The sequence below is a fragment of the Aquarana catesbeiana genome, linkage group LG06 (genome assembly GCF_042186555.1).
Source record: "Aquarana catesbeiana isolate 2022-GZ linkage group LG06, ASM4218655v1, whole genome shotgun sequence".
Lineage (NCBI taxonomy): Eukaryota > Metazoa > Chordata > Amphibia > Anura > Ranidae > Aquarana > Aquarana catesbeiana.
This window is the reverse complement of record NC_133329.1, coordinates 303,405,517-303,430,531: the sequence shown is the minus strand read 5'-3', so window position 1 is coordinate 303,430,531 and position 25,015 is coordinate 303,405,517. Positions and strand designations below refer to the sequence as shown.

The following is a 25,015-nucleotide window of genomic DNA, read 5'->3' as shown; positions in this document are numbered from 1 at the left end:
GGACCTTAGTCAAGAAGTCTAAAAAAAGCTGTAAACATTTAAACCCAATGTTTAAAGACCCTCATTTCACTGAGCCAGTAACAGCTAAAAATCATGTGAGGAGAATATTGCAGGTTATTACATCTAACAATAGTAGATGTCTGCTGCGCTAATTGTGCTAAAATAAAATAGTTTAAAACCAAATCAGTCTCTCAAGCAGCTAGCACAATATTGATGAACAGCAATAGGACAATACAAGAAATAAGTGCAGCGCTCAAAATAAAATGTCCATAGACCCTTCGGTCCTCAGATATTAATATAGACCCCACAGTTCATGGGATATAATTGAAGAGTGAATGAGGGTGGATAACCACCACCGGCACCCAGACACACTGCCTCTTATGCCACGTACACACGAGCGGACTTTACGGCAGACTTTGTCCGGCGGACTTTGATGGACTTTCCGACGGACTTTCCGAATGAACGGCCTTGCCTACACACGATCAACCAAAGTCCGATGGATTCGTACGTGATGACGTACGAGCGGACTAAAACAAGGAAGTTCATAGCCAGTAGCCAATAGCTGCCCTAGCGTCGTTTTTTGTCCATCAGACTAGCATACAGACGAGCGGACTTTTCGACCGGACTCAAGTCCGTCGGAAAGATTTGAAACATGTTTCATTTCTAGGTCCGTCGAACTTTGGGGGAAAAAAAAGTCCGCTGGAGCCCACACACGATCGAATTGTCCGACGGACTCCGGTTCGCCGGACCAAGTATGCCGTAAAGTCCGGTCGTGTGTACGCGCCATTACCCTCCTCTTTGGACCCCCATCACAGAGGTCAAATGAGCATTGAATGAGATGAAAACCCTTGCTCTCGGTCAGTCACGATCGGTCAGGCAAAGCAGGTATAACAGGATGCATACAGGTAACCCAGTCTCCACGCTCCGTCCCAGTAATAACACCGTTACGTCCACATATATAATCATCCCATGAGATATAAAGGAATAAGCCTCATGGTGCAGTAATCCTTATTAAAGCTTTATTGATAAAAAATGAGAACATTGCAGTCATATAATCCATATTTAAAAACCGCTTGCCGCTGAATACAGATTCTCAGCTTCTGGCTAACACTGCCAACAAGATGGCCGCTGCGTCCTGGCATACACTCGCGATACATCACATGAGTATTACATCTGTTTGTATATAAAGGATACATGGACTTTTGAAAAATGTAGTTATCCTTTTTTGCCTTGGAAGTTGAGCTGCATAGAAGTCTGTGTGGACCAACTACAAAGACATGGCCAGTTAAAATAACATTTTAGTGAAAGCTCTGCAGACCATAGTAATTCCATGGGCAGCTCTAGTAACTTAGTGGTTAGCACTTCTACCTTGCTTTTTCATTTTTTTTCAGCTGGTTGAAAGAAAAAACTCACAGACATGCTGGTAGATTAATCGACTCCTGTCCAATTTTTCCCTAGTATGCATCTTTGTGTTTGTGCATGTGTACATGCTGTGTCCATGTGATGATATAGGGTTGTTAGATAGTAAGCTCCCTGACATTAATGACCTCCCTACTTTAGGTTGTTGTTGGTGGTGGTGAGATGGTCTAAATTGAAAAGATCACTTTCTCTTAAAGTAAATATCCTTATATGATTTATATTCATAAAGTTCTTTACCCCATCATTTACAATAAACTTAACAACAGTCTCCCTGCAGTGGTGTTGGTGGAAGGGAAGTCATTGGCTTATAAAAGCCACATTTAGAATATTATATATAAAGCAGTGAATCAAACATTTACCAGATCAATCTTTCTGATGCATGTTTTTTTGCTGTGTTTTAAATGACGGTGATCAACTCACCAGTAGTGAATGTCTAGTGAAAGTCACATTCACTGCTCTATAATTATACCCCTAATGTCAGTAATCCTCAATAGGATTTCTGCAGAGACTTTGGGTAAAGGAAAACAACCATACCAACTAAAAAAAAAAATGCCAATCTTATATCCATAAACAGCATCAAATTAAAAAGCTCATTAGAAGACAAAAAAATATGTATTTGTGTATTTGTATCCTCAAGATAACCTACTTTTACTACATCATCCCATAGATAAGTTTGTTGCTGCACAGTTAACATATATATATTGTATGCATGAATACATATATCATACAATGTAGTATCAGTTTGATTATTTTTCATTTCTAGGAAAAGTATTAGGATAATGATAAAAGAGCAGTTTGCTGTCCCTTTAAAATTGGCCACTCTAGCAGCTTCCCGACCAACCGCCACAGTTATACTGTAGCAGGTTGGCTCCCCTGCGCGAGCCGTCGTAGCTATATGTCGGCTCATGGGGCCGGGATAGCAGGAGCGCGTGCTGCTGGAGGAGCTCGCCCACTACACAGCGGGGGTGCCAGTGCTCATGGCCGACGGTCGCGATGACCTCCGGCCATGAGCCATTGTGAGCAGGAAAGACAGAACAGGGACGAGTGTATGTAAACACACACTTCCCTGTTCTGTTCTGACAGGAGTGACAGATCGTGTGTTCCTATTAGATAGGAACCACGATCCGTCACTTCCAGTCAGTCCCCTCCCACCTTCAGTTAGAATCACCTCCCAGGGAACACAGTTAACCCCTCGGGCGCCCCCTAATGTTAACCCTTTCACTGCCAGTGACATTTTTACAGTAATCAATGCAATTTTATAGCATTGATCGCTGTATTAATGCCAATTGTCCCAAAAATGTGTCAAAATTGTCCGATGTGTCGCCATAATGTCGCAGTCATGACACAAATCGCAGATCGCCACCATTACTAGTAAAAAAATTATAAAAATGCTATAAATCTATCCCCTATTTTGTAGACGCTATAACTTTTGCGCAAACCAATCAATATACGCTTATTGCGATTTTTTAACCAAAAATATGTAGAAGAATACATATCGGCCTAAACTGAGGAAAAAAAATAGTTTTTTTAATATGTTTTTGGGGGATATTTATTATAGTAAAGAGTAAAAAATATTGCATTTTTTTTCAAAATTGTCGCTCTTTTTTTGATTATAGTGCAAAAAATAAAAACCGCAGAGGCGATCAAATACAACCAAAAGAAAGCTCTATTTGTGGTAAAAAAGGAAATCAATTTTATTTGGGTACAACGTCGCATGACCGCGCAATTGTCAGTTAAAGCGAGGCAGTGCTGAATTGCAAAAAAAGCTCGTCAGGAAGGGGGTAAATTCTTCCGGGGCTGAAGTGGCTAGTCTCAAGCCTAGATAGCTTTTTTTGTAAACTTGGGCCTGATCATAACCTTTATAATGTCTCTGTGTTCTATATATTTTATACAGAGCAGTTCTAATATAGTCTGCTCATGGCACAAAACTTATATCTTCCATCAATGTAATATCAACACAAATTAGTAGTAGCTTGGAAGGGGCTTTTGTATCCTGAGCCTCTTCAGCTGTTGCTTAACTGCAAGATCCACAATGGCCTCCAGAGTATACAGAGACATCCAGTGAGACAACAGTCAAATAGTTACATACAGTAGTGCCAAGAAAAAGCTTAAAAAGGTAATATTTAAGTGTATTGAAAATTTATATACGACAGAAAATCTAAAAAAGGAGAAATATGGATCAATCATCATGATCCTAACATTGGTGACTGCAATTTCAAACAAAGCTTTGCTCTGATGAAGATTAAAAGAGGGGAAAAAAAAAAGTATGCTGAATGCAGTAAAGCGTATTATGCCCAATGTAGTAAATGGCCTTTGGGAGAATAACATAATACAGGCTTAGTTCAAGAAAATTGGCTCATATTGGTTTGGGATTTTGAGCCACGGCTTGTTAAGTAAATGCCATTAAAATTATTAGGCATATAGTGTAACAATGCGCTGGAGTGTATAGTGCCCTGTCTCATCTCCTGCAATGTTTTTCAGCAGACAAACAGGCTGTGCCCAGTAATTTTGGTAACAGCAACACAGGCTCTTATTAGAAGTCACAGTTTAGATGTGTCAAATTGGAATAGATTGACGTTAGTTGTTCCTTCTCATTAAAAGCAACATGTGGAAACAGTCACGCTGATTAAATAATACTTCTTGAGTAAATGTCCTTGTCAGGAGTTTAATGCCAATGAACCAGGCATCAAGAATTTTATCCTTTTTTAAAGTGACTCTGTACTGAATTTAAAGTGGAACTTCACCCAAAAGAGGAATTTCCGCTCTTCCTCCTCCTCTGCTACCTTTTTTCTTTTTCGGGAGGGTGGAGCGGGTACATGATTTTGACAGGTATCTGCTCCCACTTCGGGTCAGATCATTGTGGCGGATACATGTGAAGTTCTCCTCCCCCCTCCCTGCCTGTAACCTTCTAGGACATGTAATCTCTTCACTCTCTATCCAAGATTCATCATTAGCCATCAACATCTGCCTAAAGAATCCTCAAGGCTGTACCATTAACCTAGAGAGATTGGGTGTAGAGATCTTGTGCAAATATTCTCAAAGATTGTTCAAATACTTAAAAAAACTACATTAAATTGCATGATAAAGTGCAAAGTGCCATAAGTAGAAATACACAGACAGTGATGAACACAAATGGTGAAACAATAAATAAAAACAAAAAGCAGTCAATGTCCCAAGCACAAATATCTCTTCTGTGTTGAAATCTTCTAAGCAATAAAAATAGTGAATATTCCATCACCAACTAATGCTCTGTACACACGACCGGTTTTGCCATCGGAATAAACTCTGAAGGTTTTTACGACGGAGTTCTGATGGAATTCCGCTCGAGCTGTCTTGCATACACACGGTCACACCAAATTGTGACCGTCCAGAACGCGGTGACGTACAACACGTACTCCGGGACTAGAAAACAGAAGTTCAATAGCCAGTAGCCAATAAGTTCCGTCTCGCACTTGCTTCAGATCATGCTTCGTTTTTGGTGTGTCGGAACAGCATACAGACGAGCGTTTTTTCTGATAGTAATTTGTTCCGTCGGAAAAATATAGAACATATTCTCTAAGTCCGTCTGAATTTTCGACAGAAAAAGTCCGATGGGGCATACACACGGTTGGAATATACGATGTAAAGCTCCCATCAGACTCTTTCTGTCGGAAATCCTGCTCGTGTGTACGCGTCATAAGAGAAATACACTCAAAGTGCTAAATAAGTGGATTCTGCTTACCAGATGGTAGTGACCCCTTTAGTTAAAAAACAGGTCAAATACGCTTTAGCAAGATAATGTTTGCTGCAATGTGGAAGAATATGGATGCAAAAAGCCCTCCTCCGCAAAGATCATAGATGGGATATGTAAAGAAATATAATAGAAGGGACCAATAGCGTAATCCTGTTTATTTAAAAAGTGATAAAAATACAAATGCCAAATGGCTGCTTCCTTTGATGGTGCCTTGACCCGGAACTGGAGCTGTTAGCGTGTTGGGTGATCGGATGATGCCTCGCGGCTCACCCTTGTAGCTGGCATGCGTTCCACCGTCCAACACAGAACAACCAAAGGGACCGGATGTAACGTGACCAAGACTCGCCTTGACGTACGTTTCGTTATTACGTCATCAGGAAGCCAATGATGACTGTGAACAGGAAGTGATGTCATCTACAGACAGGTGGTTTCTAGAGAGAATAAAGTTTACAGGAAGAAGAGAAGGACATCCTTGCAATCGGCTGCAGAGGAGGTTATATCACATTGATGAGCGTTTATCATATGCATTCCTGTCGTGGAGTCTGATGAGTTGGTGGCTATATGCGATCCGGATATGGAGTCCCTGTGATCGATTTACATTATCTGGAGTGTGATACCTTGATCTTCTGTTTGATGATACATGCCTTTTTACTATTACCCTCTGGTAAGCAGATTGGATTCACTTGGGTGTGGCGTGCTGTCTTGTACACACTGAAGTTGGTGAAGGGTTCCTCATATTCCTGATCTCTACAATGACAGAACTGTCTCATGATTATTGACCAATTTGAAGACCTGCATTCTGGACATATAATAATCTATATGTATAAAGCAAAAACTATATTTGAGAGTTGTTCTGCTTCATCTGCTCCATGTCAAAGAAAAACTCAGTTTTTAAATGTCAAAGAGCAAAAGCTCCTACATCTTAACACCATGCCTTTTCATGTGCAAGTGAGAGGATTTCAACAGAGATCTACTGTGCCATAAACCTCAATAGAGATTTACTTTTTTAACTAGATTGTGGGATTCTGGGGGAATCCTAAGGTCCAGTTCCCACACAATCTCTCTTAGTTACTTTATTAACCAGGAAATATTTCAACTTCAAGGAAAACATTCTGCAGAAAATCAGTACTTGACCAAGCAAAACTAAAGGAAGCTCCCAAATGATCAATATACACTATTCCTGAACAACAAACAGGTAGAATAGAAATCTGACTAGGATATTTGCAACTTTCTATGATGTTCCTTTATGTCCTTTATGTGAATGAGCATTATTATTTTTGTTATGTTTTACTGTAAACATTTTTTGAAAAAATTAAAATAAAGAACGTTTAATCTATAAATGTATGCAGTCCCTATATAGCTATTTCTACTGCTCCGCTGGGGTCCTGAACATCCTGACCTTTAAAATGTGGTCATACATTTGAGGCTGGGTTCACACTAGTGCAAATTGGATGCGGGTTTCTCCGCATTCAATTTGCATGTCAGGAGACTGTGACCGGTTCTCAATGGAGCCGGTTCACACAGCTCCAGGACGGCTGCGGAGTGGTTTGCATCTTCTGGTCAGAATTCAGCCAAAAATTGGATCTTATTCGTCCCTGAAATGGAAAACAGGGACGCACCGGACCCCTGCTGTGAGCCGTTCCGCACAGCAGTGTGAACCCAGCCAAAATGATCTAATCTCTGAAATCTGGACCCCCTGATATTGCACATGGTTGCAAAGAAACTTCACTGGACTCCCTATACACAGCTGAAAAATATGGTCTGGCAAGAAGGAGGATCTTAAAGAGGGAGAAGGAATCTCCAAGCTTTGATCCTGAAGAACTGCAATAAACCAAAGAGGAACTAGGCTGAGTGCACATGGGCCATTTTTTTAGTAAAATGACACATGGACTCCTATGGCAGCGTGGGAGGGGGTGTTCTTTTTTTAAGCTGATTTGGAGCCTGAGGCTCTAATAGGCTTCAAAAAAAGGGTGGGCTTGGGGCACAGAGAGTGAGCCCTGATACCACCCTGTTGTGTGACCATAGCAAATTCATTTTCACTATTTTTACACCACAGTGCCTACCTGCCAATCAGGAGGCAGGTCAGTGAGAACTGTTTCTCGATTGGCCAAAGCACCGGGGATCCCATTGGATGCCCAGCACTTTGGCGGAAGAGACACACAGGGGAGGAAGCTGGAGGATTGCACTCCTCCACCGCCGCTGCTGCCCACACTGAGACACAGGATCAGAGGACCCAACAGCCCGGTAAGTGCCGGACCTCCTCCCACAAGGGGGGTATTACTGCCGGTGTGCATGTCCCGCACCGCCCGGGGGGTAGTGCTGTTGGTGTGCGTGCTGAGATATATACTCTGTCCTGTAATGCTGAGCTGTATAGTCTGTCCTGTGATTCTGGGGCTATATACTCTGTCCTGTGATGCTGAGCTGTATACTCCTGACACTATGGGTGGAAGCAAGTGGAATACCGGGGACAGAGTGGGTGGATGCTATAAGAAGTGGGGCTTATGAGGAGTGGGCAGGTTCAACAAGGGCGGGGTCGGGCACCTCCCCATCCTAAAATTTCACCAGCCGCCACTGCTTTCTTTAAACATTGCCATGCTACCCATTTAAGGCAAAATGACAGTGTGTTTGCAAAAAGGCCCAACCTAACCCACTAGGCCAGAGCACTGTTGCATGACTGATTTGAATGACTTCACTGCTGTTCCTAGCATTTGAAACATGCTTTGGCTGAGCGTTTTAATACTGGTTGGGCTAAGGCAAGGAGCAGCGGGGGATCACTAGCAAGGCGAGTATCAATTAAGGTCAGGGGAAGTCCTTTGCCCTCACTGGGCAAGGTGACAGTATCTTTTCAATGCCAGGATATTCTACGTCAGTCATATTCCAATTTTCAAGCATAATTTTTAAATATGCAGCTTCCTTTAAAATAATGCCTGGTGATATTGCCACAAATGACTTTGTGCAGGCACTTCTTTTTAAATGATGACAAAGCCCTGTACCTGTCTCCTAATTGCTCCTGCGTTGTCGATCTTGTCACATAGTCTTTCAGTTAAGACTACAACCAGCCACACCAAGCCACATTGCAAAGGCATGGTTCACTATCAACATCATGAAGTATGTCCAAGGAATTGGCATACAGCAGTTTCTGATGTGCAAGCATTTAGACAGACTGCAAAGAGGTTGCAAGAGATCAGCAGTACTGATATCAACAAAAGGATGAAGAAAGGCAATCTAAACGTCATTCAATTGGAGTTTGCATGCATTTTAAGCAACAGAGTTCAAGCATGGTTTATAAGGGGTGAAGAGAATCCTCAGAAATGTAGAATGCAAAAATAGAGTTTGGCTCATCGTGTTAGTTAGCTATGTATCAAACATACCCATTCCATCCAAAGACAACTGCCAGTTCTGACTTTTCTGCTCCTAGTCTTGCCCAACAGCCTGTTGCCTGATTTGATTTGACAGTCCCCATTCCTCTCCCTGGAGCCCGATCCCCATATATTCGTAGACAATGTACTATACAGCCAGTAATACCAGATTTATGGTGTTATTGGCCCACAGAAACTCTACATAGGAATATCTAGCAAATTTATTCAAAGTAGGGAAACCACAAAGATCCTCCTTCAATGCACCCATAGATGTCATGCCTATAACAAAGTTGGGAGATCTCCCAGCCAACACCATGGACAACAAATAACCAGGGTGGAATCAAAACTTGCCTCATTTCACCATATACAATAAGAATACTTTCGAAATGGTTTATAATATAAAAAAAAAAAAAAAAATGTTGAACCTTTAAGCTTAACTCCACATTGGGCAATATCCCTGTCCCATTTTATGCCCCACTGTCCGCTTTTTTGGAGAATCCCTTCATCCTTAATTTATTAAAAAAAAAAAAAAAAAAAGTATAGATACCTTTATTCCTACAGTCTTTAGTTCCAGTACTGTGACATCACAGGTCCTCTTCCTGGTTTTCTGTCCTCTGCTTTGCACAGTTCCTGAATGTTGTAGGGATCATACTGTCATGGTGCTGTTCCCTACAGCATTTTCCTGTGAGATTAGAGCAGCTCAATGATACACTCACAGGGGGACTCTGAGCTCACAGGAAGTTGGTTAAATGACATTGGGTATTATTCAACAAAGAAGAAGACTAATGGTGGATGATTGGAGCAGTAAGTCTGCAGGGACAGTGTTGGCAATAGTGAGAGTAGCAGTCAAAGTGGGATTTTTTTTTTTTTTTTAGATTACATATTTTTAAATAAATCAGTAAAGTTGAAGTTAACCTTTAAAGTGGACTTTTCAGAAACTTTGCCCAACTTTGAAAATTGCATGTTGATCAGATCTACTACTTTAGAGGGGTTGGGGGCTAGATTTTTAGTCCAGTGCCTGGCTATTACTATTTCTGCTGCTACCAAGATGTGTAAGACTTAAGTGTTAAGTATTAAGTGTTCTTAAGTGTTTTTAAGTTATGGTGAACATTACCTATACCAAGCTATAGTATAGCGAGAGCATGGTAGGGTTCAGTCAGCATGCCTGTGGTCTCTGAAAGAATAGAGAACATTTTCCTCCAAAAGCTAATGAGGTTTTTACATGAACAAAAAATGTAGATGACATTGCCCACCTGGCCAAAGTCCCTCCAGCACAGAGGGGATTGGGAGCTGGACAATTTTGATAATTGGTATGGTGTGAGATACCAGCGAGTGAGCAACTTTTGGGATCGTTCTTAGTGGGCTACACAGTGCGACATAGAAAGGGTGCATCAAATAGCCATCGTTCATTGGCTCTCAGTGAAGGCCATGTGGAGGTCCTCCTTCCGCTTTACCATGGGGCTTGTTTTGTAGAATGTAATTTTGTTATGTAGGGAGTTGTAAAATAGGGGCTGTGTCATTTCTAAAGGTGGCGCCTCACTCCAGCAAATAGATGGTGATCCTGGATGAAGTCTAAACAAAGATGGCCCTATCTTTACACATTGCTTAGCATGCATGCAAAAAACATGAAACCTATCTCTAGTACTAGGTCTGTTTTAAAACTGCCTTTTACCTTATGTGGGGACTCTGATAGCCCAAATCATTCACCAATATTTCTTTTTTTTTTTTGGTGGGGACTCCAACATCTAACAGAAATTTCAGTTTTGTGTAAAAGTCAGTGGGATGCCAGCCCTTCTCTATCAATTAAAATAAAAGGAGCGAGGAAAAAAAAAAGAGACCTAATTTTTAAAGCTATGGTAGGCAGTTAGAAAATGATGTGCGCAGATCTTAACACTGTCTTTTAAAAGGTTTAAAAAGTCAGTGGACAAATCAACCTACTGACAAAAAGATTTAAATAACAGTTTTGGCTGGACTGATCCTTTAAATGTATGCTAAATTATACTGTAAGACATCCTTCTGCAATGGACTTATTTCAAACTAGAAATGGGTCTATATAATTGTAAAAACAAATGCTTTATCGAAAAGCAGGAATCTGTAATCATTCATGATCCTTGTCTGAAATTAATTTTCCTCTTTCGTTGCTCTAAGTGTTTGTAATGCTTGTTTTAGTGACAGTCCCGCCATCCCTGCAGACTCGGCAAATAACTATATGGCTTTGCTTTACTGTTGACACCCCAGTTTGTGCATTTGCCATGCCGATATATATCTACATAGATCGACAACACATGTAATGATATTTCACAAATAAGATTCCAAATAAATGCTTAGTATAGAAGATTAGTATTGGTATTTCCCATTGACTGTCATGATTCTGCAGGCTTATCCACTGGAATGAGGTCTGCGTTGAGCATCTGCTGAATTGTTACTTGGAATAATTAGATATAATGGTGGCCTAATCCTTCTCTAAAACAAAGGATAAAAAAGGTCCATTGAGCCCACCAGTAAAGCTTAGTTAATCCCAATAAATCCTTTCTATTTGCTTTTTTTCTCCTCTTCATACTGATACAGTGTACATGAACAGATGTTCCTCTTCCCTTGTGAGGTAATTACGGGATACTCTTCAACGGCAATAAGAATTGGGAACCCAATCAAATCGCGTGATATTCTCCTTCCCGACAAATGTTCTTTAAATCTGACAGATAGAAATTTCCCTGCAGGCTCAACGTGCTTCGATGCTTCAGAAACCTTATTTCACAATTTGATAACTTATAACCATATGGGAACTGTGTGGAATTTTAGGGGATCCAACAACAAAAAGCTGTAACAAAACATTTACAAAAAAAAATAAAAAATGTCAACAACACAAATCTACTAATTTAAATTTACAAGAGGAGATCCACTCAATGTCCCACATCCCTAAAGAGGTGTAATGCCAACAAAGAAAGCATAACATCTTCATAATGGGATGCAAACTTTCTACTGTGAGTATACAGTAAAAAAGCATCATATGGGAATATCATTGTTTAGCTGAAGTTCTTTTTTTAATTATATTGTAATAATTACATCTGCAGAAAGGTGTGTTAAATAAAGATGAAATTGTACTCTTCATATCATTTCTCAGGGTGGATTATTCACTGATCTATCTGTGGAAAAGTAGATCAGCTTCCACGTCTTGAGTTCTTTTGCAAAGTGCAAACTCCCAGAACCAGAAATTAACTGGTAAAGGGGTGCAAACGACTACTTTACAAGCTCACAGAGCAGATCTCTACACACTGTACACACTGGAGGGAACTGGCTGAATTTTGGTCAGTGTGTACAGCTGTCTATCTGGCAGAAGCCGGTCTGACCAGCTTTTGTTGAAGAGACATGCTGGAAAACCAGCATTCAATTAGTAATTGAAGCCAGTGGCTGCAAGTTCTAATCAGTGTATTCTGGCAAGGAAAGGCGGGGGCCTCCTTTTAGGATACAATAGCACATCTGTCGGCGCACCAACATATCTCGTGTTGGTGCTGCGATCTGTCAGCTTTTTTTTTAACGAAAAAAAAACTAGATGTGTACCGGGCCTAAAGGCTAAGTTCACCTTTGTTCATCTTTTTTTTCTAAATTCCAGCTCCCCTATGTACCAATATAGCATCCATGTACTTTTTTTTGCAAAAATATCAAAGCTTTCCATAAAATCTACAGACACTTACCTTACTGTCCCCATCCATGTTTCCAAAAGTATCTATTGCTGCAGTCTAACTTCCTGCACAGATTATAGGTCATGACACAGGAAGGAGTTGACCAGCTGATCTCATTAGCATACAGCCTGCATCATCCACCCACCCACTCCCAGCTGCACATTTTGTAAATGAAATGCAATCAATCAGTGATCACCCTTCTCACTAAATACACAATATACAATCAGATTGCATAGTGTATGGCCATCTTTATACAAGTACATAGTTCGGAGTGGACAGAAACACTCAGCTGTTAAGCCCTGTTCACATCTCTGCATAGTGGGAACTTGCATTCCCACGTGCATTTTTTTTTTGTTTTAGTGAGGGGAGGGCATAGGTCAGCCCATCCACCTGAACGAGCTAACCTACACACAGCAATCTCCCCAAAGAAGCTTCAGGACTTTTTTTTTTTTTTACAGCAAAGCTATTTGGTGCTGCGCATTTCTGAAATGCAAGGAATTGCACAGATGTGAATGGAGCCTCATTGTTCTTGTGTTATCGCACCAATTATACTTTCAGGACCCATTCACATCTAGCATAGTGGGAGCAAACGTTTTGTGGCTCGTTTTTCCTTTGACATGCATAGGGCAGCCTGTTGATTTCAATTTGCTGTACTAGATGTGTTTTTTTTCCATTTGCACTACATGTGGTTTTTTTGACATTTTATGGGTTGCGTGTATTTTACTGTGTGTTTGCTTCTGTGTTTGGTGTACCGTTAACAATACCATTGAAAGAGCAACTAGTAATTTTAGGTGTATAAAGATGGCCATACACTATACAATTTGATTGTACAATCTCCTTTAGATCTGCCATCAATTATGTAGTGCAAGGGCCTGCCTGATTGGACATAGAGTGCTTGGCTAGATAGGTGTTTCCTTCTATTATATACATTTGGTAATTCTAAAGGAGATCAATCAATCAGATTGTATAGTGTATGGCCACCTTTATACACCTAAAATGACTAGTTGTGCTTTCACTTCACTTTCAGTGCCATTAATTGTTAACGGCACACCAAACACAGAAGCAAACACACATTTTGCCATGTAAAAAAAAAAAAAAGAGTGGCAAATGCTGCAAAACGCACATGTAGTAGTATGCACGTGTCAAAGGAAAAAAGAGCCACAAAACGTTCGCTCCCACTATGCTAGATTTGAATATGGCCTGAAAGTGAAATTGGTGCTTTAACACAAGATCAATGAGGATCTATTCACATCTGTGCTTTTCCATGCATTTCAGAAATGCGCTGCACCAAAAATCACAGTAAAAAACACACCAAGCTCAAGGAAGAGATGCCCCAGCAACAGTTGCAATCATTGGTGGTGTTGGTGAGAGGAGAAAAAACACTCCAGCGTCGATATCAGTGGGAGGAAAAAATACCCTGGTGATAAAGTCTCAGTAGCATACCACTTCCAAAGGGTAAAATCAGCTTTATTGTTCAATCAAAATTTTGCTCTATGATTAAGCCTCAGCAAGGAGAGGGAAGATCTTGGGTGGAGTGTATGTGCTTGTGCTGAATAAAGTTGATTTTAGCCCTTGGAAGTGGTGTGCGGCTCCTCCTACTGACACTTTGTCACCAGGGTACATTTTTCCTCCCACTGTTATCGACACTGGGGAATTTTTTTTTCCTCTCACCAACACCACCAATGATTACAACTGATGCTGGGGCATCTCTTCCTTAGCCCAATATTTGATTGCAGCATGCTATGCACACCCTAACAAACCTTTAATTCCTTGTGGTGCACTTGAGTGTCTAGCAACCATTAGTTCCATTTTGGTACATCTGTTCCTTGCCCTGGCCCCAATCTCAGGCACAAATAACCGGAAGAAGAAAGAAAAAGGGGCATATACTAGCATAACATGGAACAATGCCAAAGACGCAATGTAGAGTATTAATTGATAGAAATCATCCATATACAGCAACACTGAAAAAAATCACCCCTTAGCTGTCTCTAAGCAGCTCTACTGTATGTCACTGCTGTGTTGAATGTGTTTATATACTTTTGAAACCCCCTGTGGAAGCATCATAGGCTGCCCCCGCTCCTGACTACCCAAAAGCACAGCCATGAACAATAGTCTTTGATCAAGCAGAAATCGTTAGGAGCTTCCCATATACTGTTATGCATGCACACATGTATGCTGAGGCTGTTGGCTGTATGCATGCAAAACATCATTTTCAGGCGTTTAACAAATAGTCTGCTCTTCTTTATCAGAAGGGGTAATACAATACATCCGATCAACATTAATGCATGCAGTACAGTAGGAGCTATATACCTTTAGATGACAGAGAATGCATCTAGCAGAAGCAGTAAAGGATAAGGCATGTGGATTCCCTGTTGTAGCAGTGCATCCACTGTTTACCATTCTATGACATGTTGAAGCAAAGGTGCTCTCTGCTCCCAAACATAAAGCTGATTACATTCCCATCATACAAAGAGGTATGCAATATATATATATATATATATATATATATATATATATATATATATATATATGAAATGCACCATTTACCCCAATGCTACCAGATTTAGAAAACCAAATCAAAATGAATCAAAGTTTAAACTACAAATTTAATATCAAAACTTGGAAGAAGCATTTATCTATTAACCTCCAAGATAAGAAAATGAAATAAAATATGCCTATGAAAACCAGCAAAGATTTTATCTGTACAAATAGATGGGGTGTTGATGTTAACTCTGTAGGAACATATTGGTATTGTACCTATCTTGCAATCATATATTAAAATCTTTAATTGAAGCGAAACAGCAAAGGCTGCATAAGTTAGAATTACACTACATGAGTGAACGTACACGCTGCTTTGTGCTTCTGGTGGAACGTGGCTCTAAAAGTCTGCAGAGGCACTTATCTGATCCTGACAGAAAGCATCATTAGGAGACAACACACTCCGAGCTTCAGCAACAGGTGTTGACAAAAAAAACAAAAAAAACAAAAAAAAAAAGAAAGAATAAAAGGCAAAGAAAAATGCAGAGAACACACAGGAAATATGTTCAAATTACAAGTTAAATTTTTTTCCTCTTTTAAAGCCAGATTCTGAGACAAACCACAAGTTTCCGTTAATGGGGTCTGCAAAGTCCAAGCCATGTGAAAGTCTTAGATCTTTTATAGTTAGTACAAATGTTGCTGTTAAACTTTGTATTTCACGTCAAATGTTATTTTTTTCAAAACATCTAAGGCATTTGCTTCTTGCACAGTTTAAATACCTTTTTTGGTATGTGGTGTTCAGAACATTTCTAAGATAAAATAACTATTAGGCACAGAAATCAGAAAAACATTAGAGAGTCCAAAAACTGCAAACACAACATAAATGATAAATTAAAGCCCAACTCCAGTCCCCGTCATTTTAATAGCTTTAGAGAGGAGAGTAGTTGTTTACTGCTGCCATGTAATAATTCATCTTGGCTTTCTTTATATTGCTGAAATAGGTTGCCATTAGATTCTCTTGGTAGTACAGCTCCTGCTGTACTTCCGTCCCTCTGCCAACATCAGCATTGCAGGCAGGATAGACACTAGCACTGGTGTCAAGTCTCTGCCCCCTTTCACAAAATGCAGGCTGTGTTGGCCATGTGTTTTGTGAATGGTCAAGTGTAGACGTGGATGAAGACACAACACCAGAATGTTGGAGACAATCCCTGCCCACCTCAGCTTCCCTTTAAAAAGTTCTGAAGGAGCAGCTGTCACAGTGGTCACATGATTGGGAGCCAGTCCTTCCAGCTACTGATCATTAGTCCAGACCAAGAGTTGTCTGATAGCCTGGTCTCTGTGCTGGAAGCACAGAAACACTGGCTGCCCAGCGATGCATATGTGCAGCATGTGGGTGTTAATGCCCACCCTTTTGCTGCTCCACATATATGTTATGCAGGTGGAAACAGGTTAACGCTGAACTCCGGGGAACTGAAAAAAAATACCCTGGGAGTAGGGATCCCCCTGCACTGCAAGGAATAAATGCTTGTTTAGACTTAAGATACCTGGAAAGATAACGTTTTAATTATCCCTGACACCTGCAGGCTCCTGTCATTGACTGGTCTCCTGAAGCCTCTTTTTGGCAGTCTAGCTGGTGGCCACAGCTGTGACTGTTTGCCCTGCACTGAATGTGGCAAGGCTGAAGGCCAGCCCACAACCGGGAGCATTTAAGTGACAAGGTGAACTGGCTGCCAGTGGAGAGAAAGATAAGGTAAGGAAATATTCTGTTTCTTGACAGCTGCGTAAGTTCTCAGCAGCTGGTGAGGCTAAAGCAGTGCCACTGTTTTCATATTATTAATGTGGTTTTACATGCTGCTCTTTTTTAGCAGTCAAAGAGCTAACCTCAAAAAAATGTATGTATAGCAATTCAATTATGTGTCAAAATATTTGTAGTTCTAGTCAACCACTAATGTGATCTATATACCATTCCAGGCTGCAAAGCTAGGTTGGTGACCACACCTTTTTACTGCAGTTCAGAAATATAGCACAGTCACCAACTCTTCCCAGCTTGCTGAATGGACAATACAAAAGCACTAGCAAACACATGAGGTGAACCCTCTGCTCCCCCTCCTGTAAACAAGAAAGGTAGATTAAAATTACTGCACAATGCAGCAGAGCCTGGCTGGTTTAAAGTTTGGACCTTCCCTTTTCCAGTCTTTTTAATTGAAGATGCTGATACCATTTAATTAAAGACTTTGTAAACCTTTCTACCTGTCACTTGTTTGTTTCACCTGCATAAACTATGCATTGATCATGTAGTTTCAAGGTGTAAATTTATTGCCCTCTATGCACAGCCTATAATATAGTAAATAATGACTTTCCCGTGTCAGCAGTTTCTGTTTGTGTAGAAATATAAGCTAATCGGCATGGCTTTGTACATGTTACTTCATGGCCTCTGTCTGTAGTGTGAGACCTGGCACTTCCTCACATATCCCATAATCTCTGGGTCTCTCAGTCTAATTCTGATGCAGGTGAGAGACACACAGTAATTAGATGTGATGCAGGCACGGGCAGGACATTACATTAGCATTCCCACATTTGTGATACAAAACAAAGAGGACAGCAGGTCACGTATTGGATGCTGTTTGACCCGGAACAGGAAGTTGTCTTGTACCTTTGGTGAATAAGGACAAGCTAGGTGAATGAATACATGGACAGAGGAATTGATCAACCATGACACTTCAAACCGCAGCCACAACAAGTGAGGCTATCATTACAAAGGTAAGGCAAACAAACAACACAGGGAATATGAATTACACTAGTACCTAGTAAAAATAATGAAAACATTTAAAAAGTGTACAATACAATAAAATGCATCCTGCATTTAATGGTAATTATATGTATAAAGCAGATTTCATTATTTACTAATGAATATGAAACTGGATTGTGTTTTTATTTTTTTTAAATATCTACTCAGATTTTAAGTTTAATTGATGCATTTCTTTTTTCCAGCCTTGCCAACTATGGGTTTCATGTATCAAAGAGCCAGTAACAAGGCATTGCTTACCCAGAACTACCAATCAGATGCTGACCTGAAGATTTCAATCTGACTGGTGGATATAAAGAAACAATCCTTGTTCTCTATCCTGAGATTTTTCTACACTTTATTGAGGCTATTCGTCTGTTGGCTGTAGAATTTGATGTCTGCTGTTCCAGTCTGTATTGAGCCACTGGTAAATAATTTGTTTAGGGTATCCATGCCAAAAACACATTTAGAATAAGGATACAAATTCTTAACACCTTGATTTCCATATTATATATATACACACACATACATACATACAGGGCTTTTTTTCTCAGAGAATAGGTGCAGGAACTCAACCATGCCCGCCACACACACATACCTGCCAAATGGCATCAAATAGTAACTCTTCCCTCTGCATACAACCCCCTCCCTCCACTGCCCTCATTTTCTCCCCCCTCTTTAAAAGCTCCACCATTTGTCATATGTCTTACCTTTGCTGCAATATTAAGCTGAAACACCTATCCGGCTGTAGTACCTCCCAGCATACTATACTATACTACAGTCACTTGCAAGGGAGATCATGCAGTAGGAGCATCAACAACTGGTCACCAGGGAAAAAATGGAGACCACAGAGGGTGCAGCCTACCACGCACCCTCTCCTGCCCATGACTGCACTGAACCCTGGGCACCTGAGATATGGTACCACTTGTAAATGCAGAAGCTGGACTTCAGTGTTACCAAGTAATAGTGGTGAGCAGGGAGCAGAAGACCTGAGCCAGAGGTGGTGGAACTGAGTTCCCCCTAGTTCCTGCTGAAAAAAGCCATATATATATATATCTATCTATATATATATATATATATATAGATATATATATCTATATATATATATATATAGATATATAGATATACACATATACATACACACACACACTGTATATATACACATACACCCACACATAATTGAGGGACTTTGCCCTGAATGCCATCACAAGAGGGTGCAACGTCAACTCAAACCAGCTATGCAAATAACTTCACTGAGTTGTAGCTGAAAAATGAGCTTGATGGATAAAATATTATATCAGATTTTTTTTTTTTCTTTAGTTGCATACAAGCACCAGCAATAAAAATGTCAGTTTTGAGTGGAGGTCTCTTTATACTGCCCAAATTAGTCCAGTTTTCTAATATGAAAAAATATGATGGTAGCAAAGAAAAGATATTGCTTTAGAAAAGCCTTGTGATAAAATATTTTTATACAAACTATACATGATGTAAAGCAGCACTTTAAAATATGGTCAAGTGCATTTATGTCTGTTATTGTTTTGAGTGTTCTGTGTAATAGAGCCTAATGTGAAATAGTAAATGTACAATATGTTCTCAGAACAAACAAAGATATAAAATTAAACAGTCATGCAATCTACCCACCTTTCAACAATGTGTTTGTGTATTCTCAATGCACACACTTAATTGCATAAGTATTTAAAGCTGAAGCAGCGTGTGCTGCAGATCTGCTAGCACAATTATAGTGTAAAGATCTATCCACATCTCTCAGGATGGCTATGGGTGCACTTACCAGTAAATACCAAAACACTTTGCAAAGTCTGTTTTGAAGAGTGCTGAAAATAAGCAGTGTCTCCACTGCCACCTAGTGTCTGCATATAGGAACTGTCACTCCTCAACTCAACATAAGCTAATATGTATATAAACACAAATCAAAGATAGTTTGACCTTAGTTTGAGGTGCATTTATATGTAAGAATAACAAATCAAAAGCAATGTGATGCATTACAATTAACAAAAAAAAAGTTCATCTTCTACACACAGACAAGGGGCCCCAGTAGTTTAAAATGCTCTGTGCCATTTGTACAAATTATGCTTATTGCAATGATCAAACCTGTGTGCAATGTTCTGATGTCTTAATGTTAACATTTCTTTCTAGAACACAGCAGACATTGAGTGCTCTCCCCGAACATCGCAGGAGCGAGCTTGCTTCCTGATTCTATATGCTCTCGCTTTGCCTATCCCAAGAACACTGAGCTCAGCCTGGTGCAGAAATGTATGTCTGGGCCTGTTTATGTAAAAGGTGAGCGTAACCTTTTAAATTCAAACACTGTGTTTTCACATCAATCAAAAGTGCCTCTAAAACCATTGCCAAAAGCAAACAGATGTCCTTGAACAGTTGCCCTAAGCCTTTCAAATACAGTTCAAACAGGATGTTGTTTTAAATTGAAAAAATAGTGAATCATTATAACCATTTAGCACTTTTCACGCATGTCTCTTGCTATAGAAGAGTAGTTAGTATGAAAATACTAATAAAGTATAATTATTATTTGAGTTATAAGTAGATGGTGGTAAACTGCTGCACCCGTTTATTGCTGAAATGTTGCTGTTACTCTGTTGGTATGGTCTGTCTCACTTGACTTTATGCTTACCAAGGTAATAATGCCTTTGAATGGAACTGTTCATAGGAATGGATACATAACCAGTAGCTCGTACATGTCCATTTGGAGACATACCAATAAAAAAGTAACTTCCCTACCTGCTGACTGCAAGTTCATGTGCTTTCAGAGTGTTGCTCAGGTTGTACCCATTTGTCTTCAGGAAATGGCTACTTTTCCCTTTCAGCTGAGCCAAACGAGGGTTCACTCTGGTATCAGGAGGGAATTCTGAGTCCTAAAAGTGAATACAAACAAAACCTTTGTAAATACAGAAGGATAAGCACAGATATTCTCCTTTAAATAAGTAAAAAAAATACCAAACCCCATTTAATGGGCACTGAGGGCTACCAATGTTGGAATGCATTGTTCATGTATTTTGTGCAACAACTACATCAGCCAGTAGATGGCAGTGTGTATATGTTTGTAGCTGCATATATGGTTAAACTCTGTCCAATCTCTGAATAATAAAGTTTCCTGTCTGCAGTTAAGCAGCAAAACCCATGTGGACTGTGCACTGTCTGTCTGTTCTGTAGGGCTATATACAGAATTACTAACAAAATGCCTAAACCATTTTACAAATACAATAATATTTAGGTACTTCATTAAAAGAGAAGCATGTGATTTTTTATTTTTTTCATACTTACCTAGGTGGATGCAGCTTCAGTCCGATGCTGCATCTGTCCCCTACCGGCTCTAAGGCAGAGAACCGAGCGATCAAACACTGCTGATGACTCGGCTCTCAGAGCCTGTGAGTCACTGCCTCTCTTTAAAGCCTTGGCTGTACTTCTCCTTTAACTTGCCAAGGACATTTTTCAACAGGCTTTTATTTGTCTCTGAAATGCTTCTCTACCTATACAGGTCAGAAGAAATGCAAAAAGAGCTTGAGTTGATGCAGATCAGAAGGAGGTCAAATGCACCTGTCAATGAACTCTGAATTGTCTCTGAAGCACCTCAAATGTATGTTAAATGCACCTGAAAGCAAGGTGAATATGCCCATTAACACTAGCAAAAACGCAAAGCAATGCTTTCATCACACTTCACAGCTTATGCAATTAGTTCCCTGCAAAAGAAGGCAGAGTGGGAACCACAATGAGAGAATACAGGCAACCACAAAAATGTCAAATTTCAAATAAAAAAAATCTGGCGAAAATTGTAGCACTGGAATAGGAGAATTTTTTAAGAGACAGGCTGCCAGTGAGTACACTGTGGGGGATGATCAAAACTGAAGCAGCTGTGCATGGCAACCAATCGGCTTTTATCTTGAGCTTGCTCAGTCAAGCTTTAAAATTAAAAGATGATTGGTTGTCACGTTCCTTTATTTTTTCTTTGGCAATGTACACTGCACGGCAGGGAGATGGCAGCAGCATTGGATTGAACTCTGAAAGGATACTGAATCTGTCACTGGTGGAGGTGGGCACACAGAAAAGTAAATCTGCCCTGATGTGCATTTTAGAGAAAGCTCATATGTACACAGCGGAATTTAGTTCTGCAATAAGGGTCATTAAGGTGATAGTAAAGGCAGAATTGTATTATATTTGTTTTTTTTTAAATAATGAACATGTCCTACTTACCTGCTCTGTGCAGTGGTTTTGCACAGAGCAGTCCTGACCCTCCTCTTCTCAGGTCCACGAACGGTGCTCCTGGCCCCTCCATCCTGCCAAGTGCCCCCACAGCAAGCAGCTTGCAGAGTTTCGTGGGAGCATGAAAAGGTTAGAATACGCTGCTGGGAATGTGTGGGAGTTAGCTGACATTTTGACTTTGGCCTTGGTGGCTGTAGTTTGGGGAAGGTCAGAGTATCTAAGATATAGTACGTACTGGTTTTGGGTCAGTGACCCAGAAAGCACTAAAGCCTTTAGGTCAAAACAGCCAGGCAGCTAGGATTTTCTAATGGAGAGTTCATCAATAGAAGCCTCTGTATTCTTTCTTTATACCTCATTAGCCTAACACCTGTGAGTGAGTAAGGGTTGATTCCCCCACAATTGCTGCCTTCTCAGAGCACTTGGTAACCTCATCTTGTTTCAATGCTACATTGCTTTGCTGCTTCTATTTAGTAGAAGGTAACATGTGCTACCAAATGTGTGCATTGGGATTTTTACAACTGCTGTTAATGGACAAGCTGCAGTTTACAGAAGCTAATTAAAACAGATATCACAACAAAATGCTGCAGTTGTTTTAAGCTTCATTTGCATTCTTTCCCAATCTACCTTATTAACCTTCACTATTAACAGGTAAATGATTCCAGCAAACAGATCAGTTTGAACATTTTCCCATAAGCGAGTTAGATAATAAGGGTTGTCACTTTTTTTTTTTTGGCCAGCTTTATTTGCAGGTTTTAAAGCCTCCGGAAAAACCTATTGCAGAGATAGCATTTTATTTGGTATATTACCTTGCATCCCTACTGATAAAATAACCTTGATGCATAATCTTTTCTTGGCATTAATCTGTGTAGCATCAAATTCTTAATGATATAATTGCTTGTTATTATCTTACTGCGCATTCATAATTCTTCACATATTGTCCCTGGGAGAGAGCCTAACTGGTGTGCATTATAATTGCTCTACTATATAGATCAAAAAGACCCTGTGAGCGGTAATAAAGCTTTATTTAACATTCCCACTTGAATTTATTATTAAAAGAATATGGAAGTCTAGGTTTTATGGCATTGCAATCAAATAGCAAAACTAGTGTCATATTTACCAGACATTAATGTACCAATTACTAATTTAATCAAGGTATAACCAGATATAAAATGAATAGTACGCAAACAATCCTTTGTTATTGTTCTCTGCAACTTAGGGGCTATTTAACTGTATTTGACTTCCTCAACCGAGAAGTGTAGGTTTTGAAAAACTTTAAAAATTACTAATACAGTGCCTTGAAAAAGTATTCATACCCCTTGAAATTTTCCACATTTTGTCATGTTACAACCAATAATGTAAATGTATTTTATTGGGATTTTATGTGATAGACCAACGCAAAGTGGCACATAATTGTGAAGTGGAAGGAAAATGATAAATAGTTTTTACATTTTTTTACAAATAAATATTTGAAAAGTGTGGTGTGCATTTGTATTCAGCCCCCGGTGATTTGTAGTAATTTGTAGATCCACCTTTCGCTGTAATTGCAGCTGAGAGTCTTTTTGGGTATGTCTCTACTAGCTTTGCACATCTAGAGAGTGACATTTTTGCCCATTCTTCTTTGCAAAATTGCTCAAGCTCTGTCAGATTGGATAGAGAGCGTCTGTGAACAGAAATTTTCAAGTCTTGCCACAAATTCTCAATTGAATTTAAGTCTGGACTTTGCCTGGGCCATTCTAACACATGAATATGCTTTGACCTAAACTATTCCATTGTAGCTCTGGCTGTATGTTTAGGGTCCTTGTTCTGCTTGAAGGTGAACTTCCAACCCAGGTTCAAGTCTTTTGCAGACTCTAATAGGTTTTCTTCTACGATTACCCTGTATTTGGCTCCATCCATCTTCCCATCAACTCTGACCCGCTTCCCTGTCCCTGCTGAAGAAAAGCTTTCCCACAACATGATGCTGCCACCACCATGTTTCCCGGTGGAGATGATGTGTTCAGGATGATCTGCAGTGTTAGTTTTCCGCCACACATAGCATTTTGCTTTTAAAGTTCAATTTTGATCTCATCTGACCAGGTCCTTGGGATTGACCATGTGCCTGATAAAGAGTGCATCATTTTGGCACCAAGGCCACTTTGCAGAGCCAGAAGCATGGGACCAAGTGGAACTTGGGACCAGTGATCATGTTAACTATCTGTAAGAGGAAAGTTCTTCTCACTAACCACTATTGTTCCTCAAAGTATGGGGGCCCTACACTGGCCACCGCTGTAATGGGAATTTTCACTGACCACCATTATGAGCATGCTGAGTAAGGGGACAACTCTAATTGACCTTGAATGTGCTGTGGCTAACACACCACGAGCTGTAGATATAATCATATGCAGCAGAGGTTCCATGAGACCAGAAAACTATTTCTAATTTTCCTTCATGAAAAAAAAAAAAAAAAAAAAAAGCTGATTTAGCTGCAGACAGAAAACAAATGTGGTGTTCTGCCTGCTCTGCTCTGCCTTTTTCTCTATCTTTTCATTAGCCAAATACGTTAAAGTGTTAGTAAACACAGGACCCTACATTCACTATATCTGGTCTCCCACAGTACACAGAACATGTAAATGTAATTATTTTAGTAAATATAAACTGCTAAATACCTTTTCTCATCAGCAGCATATAGCAGTCTTGTGACTTCTATCAGTGTCTGGTTAAAGTTTGTAGGACCCCTGACTCTCTGTCTGGACAGTGCTGATTGTCCCTGTGCTGATCACATACACCCCCCAAGAAAAAAAACAACAACTCTCTAGCAATACACACCAAACTGAGCATGTGCAGAGTGACTCCAAAGACTCTGTGCTATCAGGAGATGGTTTGGGGACAGTGGAAGAAGGGGAGGATGAGAGGAGACCAGATCAAACAGCCTTTTACACAATGTGTAGGATAACCTCTTAGGTTCCACAGTGAGTATAATAAGCACGCTTTACTGCATATACAGACTGATTTTACTGTTGTGGGTTTAATAACACTTTAATTGCACTGTCACTAATTTAAAATCTCAAATGGTGTGTAAGGAGTTACACATAGATTAGAAACTTAAGGAATTTTATAATCAGTAAATTTACAACCAATTAGCATAATCTACATGAAAGCATTGGTATATCTTTATTTACTAAAGTGAGTTTATTTTTATATTTGCCTGGAGACAAATAGAGGTGCCCTATTGTTCACAAGTAAAAAGCAAACTTGGAAGAATACATGATATGAAGCATTGTTTTTGAGCTTCCACATAGATTGCTTTGTATGTGTTCGTGACATTCAGTTCCTCTTTGGTACCTCGGCA

General features: G+C 39.9%; 1 protein-coding gene across 1 annotated transcript in view; it reads right to left on the bottom strand.

Moving 5' to 3' along the window:
* The window catches only part of SPAG16 (sperm associated antigen 16), a 1,492,162-nt gene that overhangs the window by 1,172,870 nt on the left and 294,277 nt on the right, over nt 1-25,015 (bottom strand). Inside the window, exon 10 of the mRNA XM_073633573.1 lies at nt 20,209-20,342. Coding sequence (XP_073489674.1) covers nt 20,209-20,342 — 134 coding nt within the window. The remainder of the gene's footprint in view (nt 1-20,208; nt 20,343-25,015) is intronic.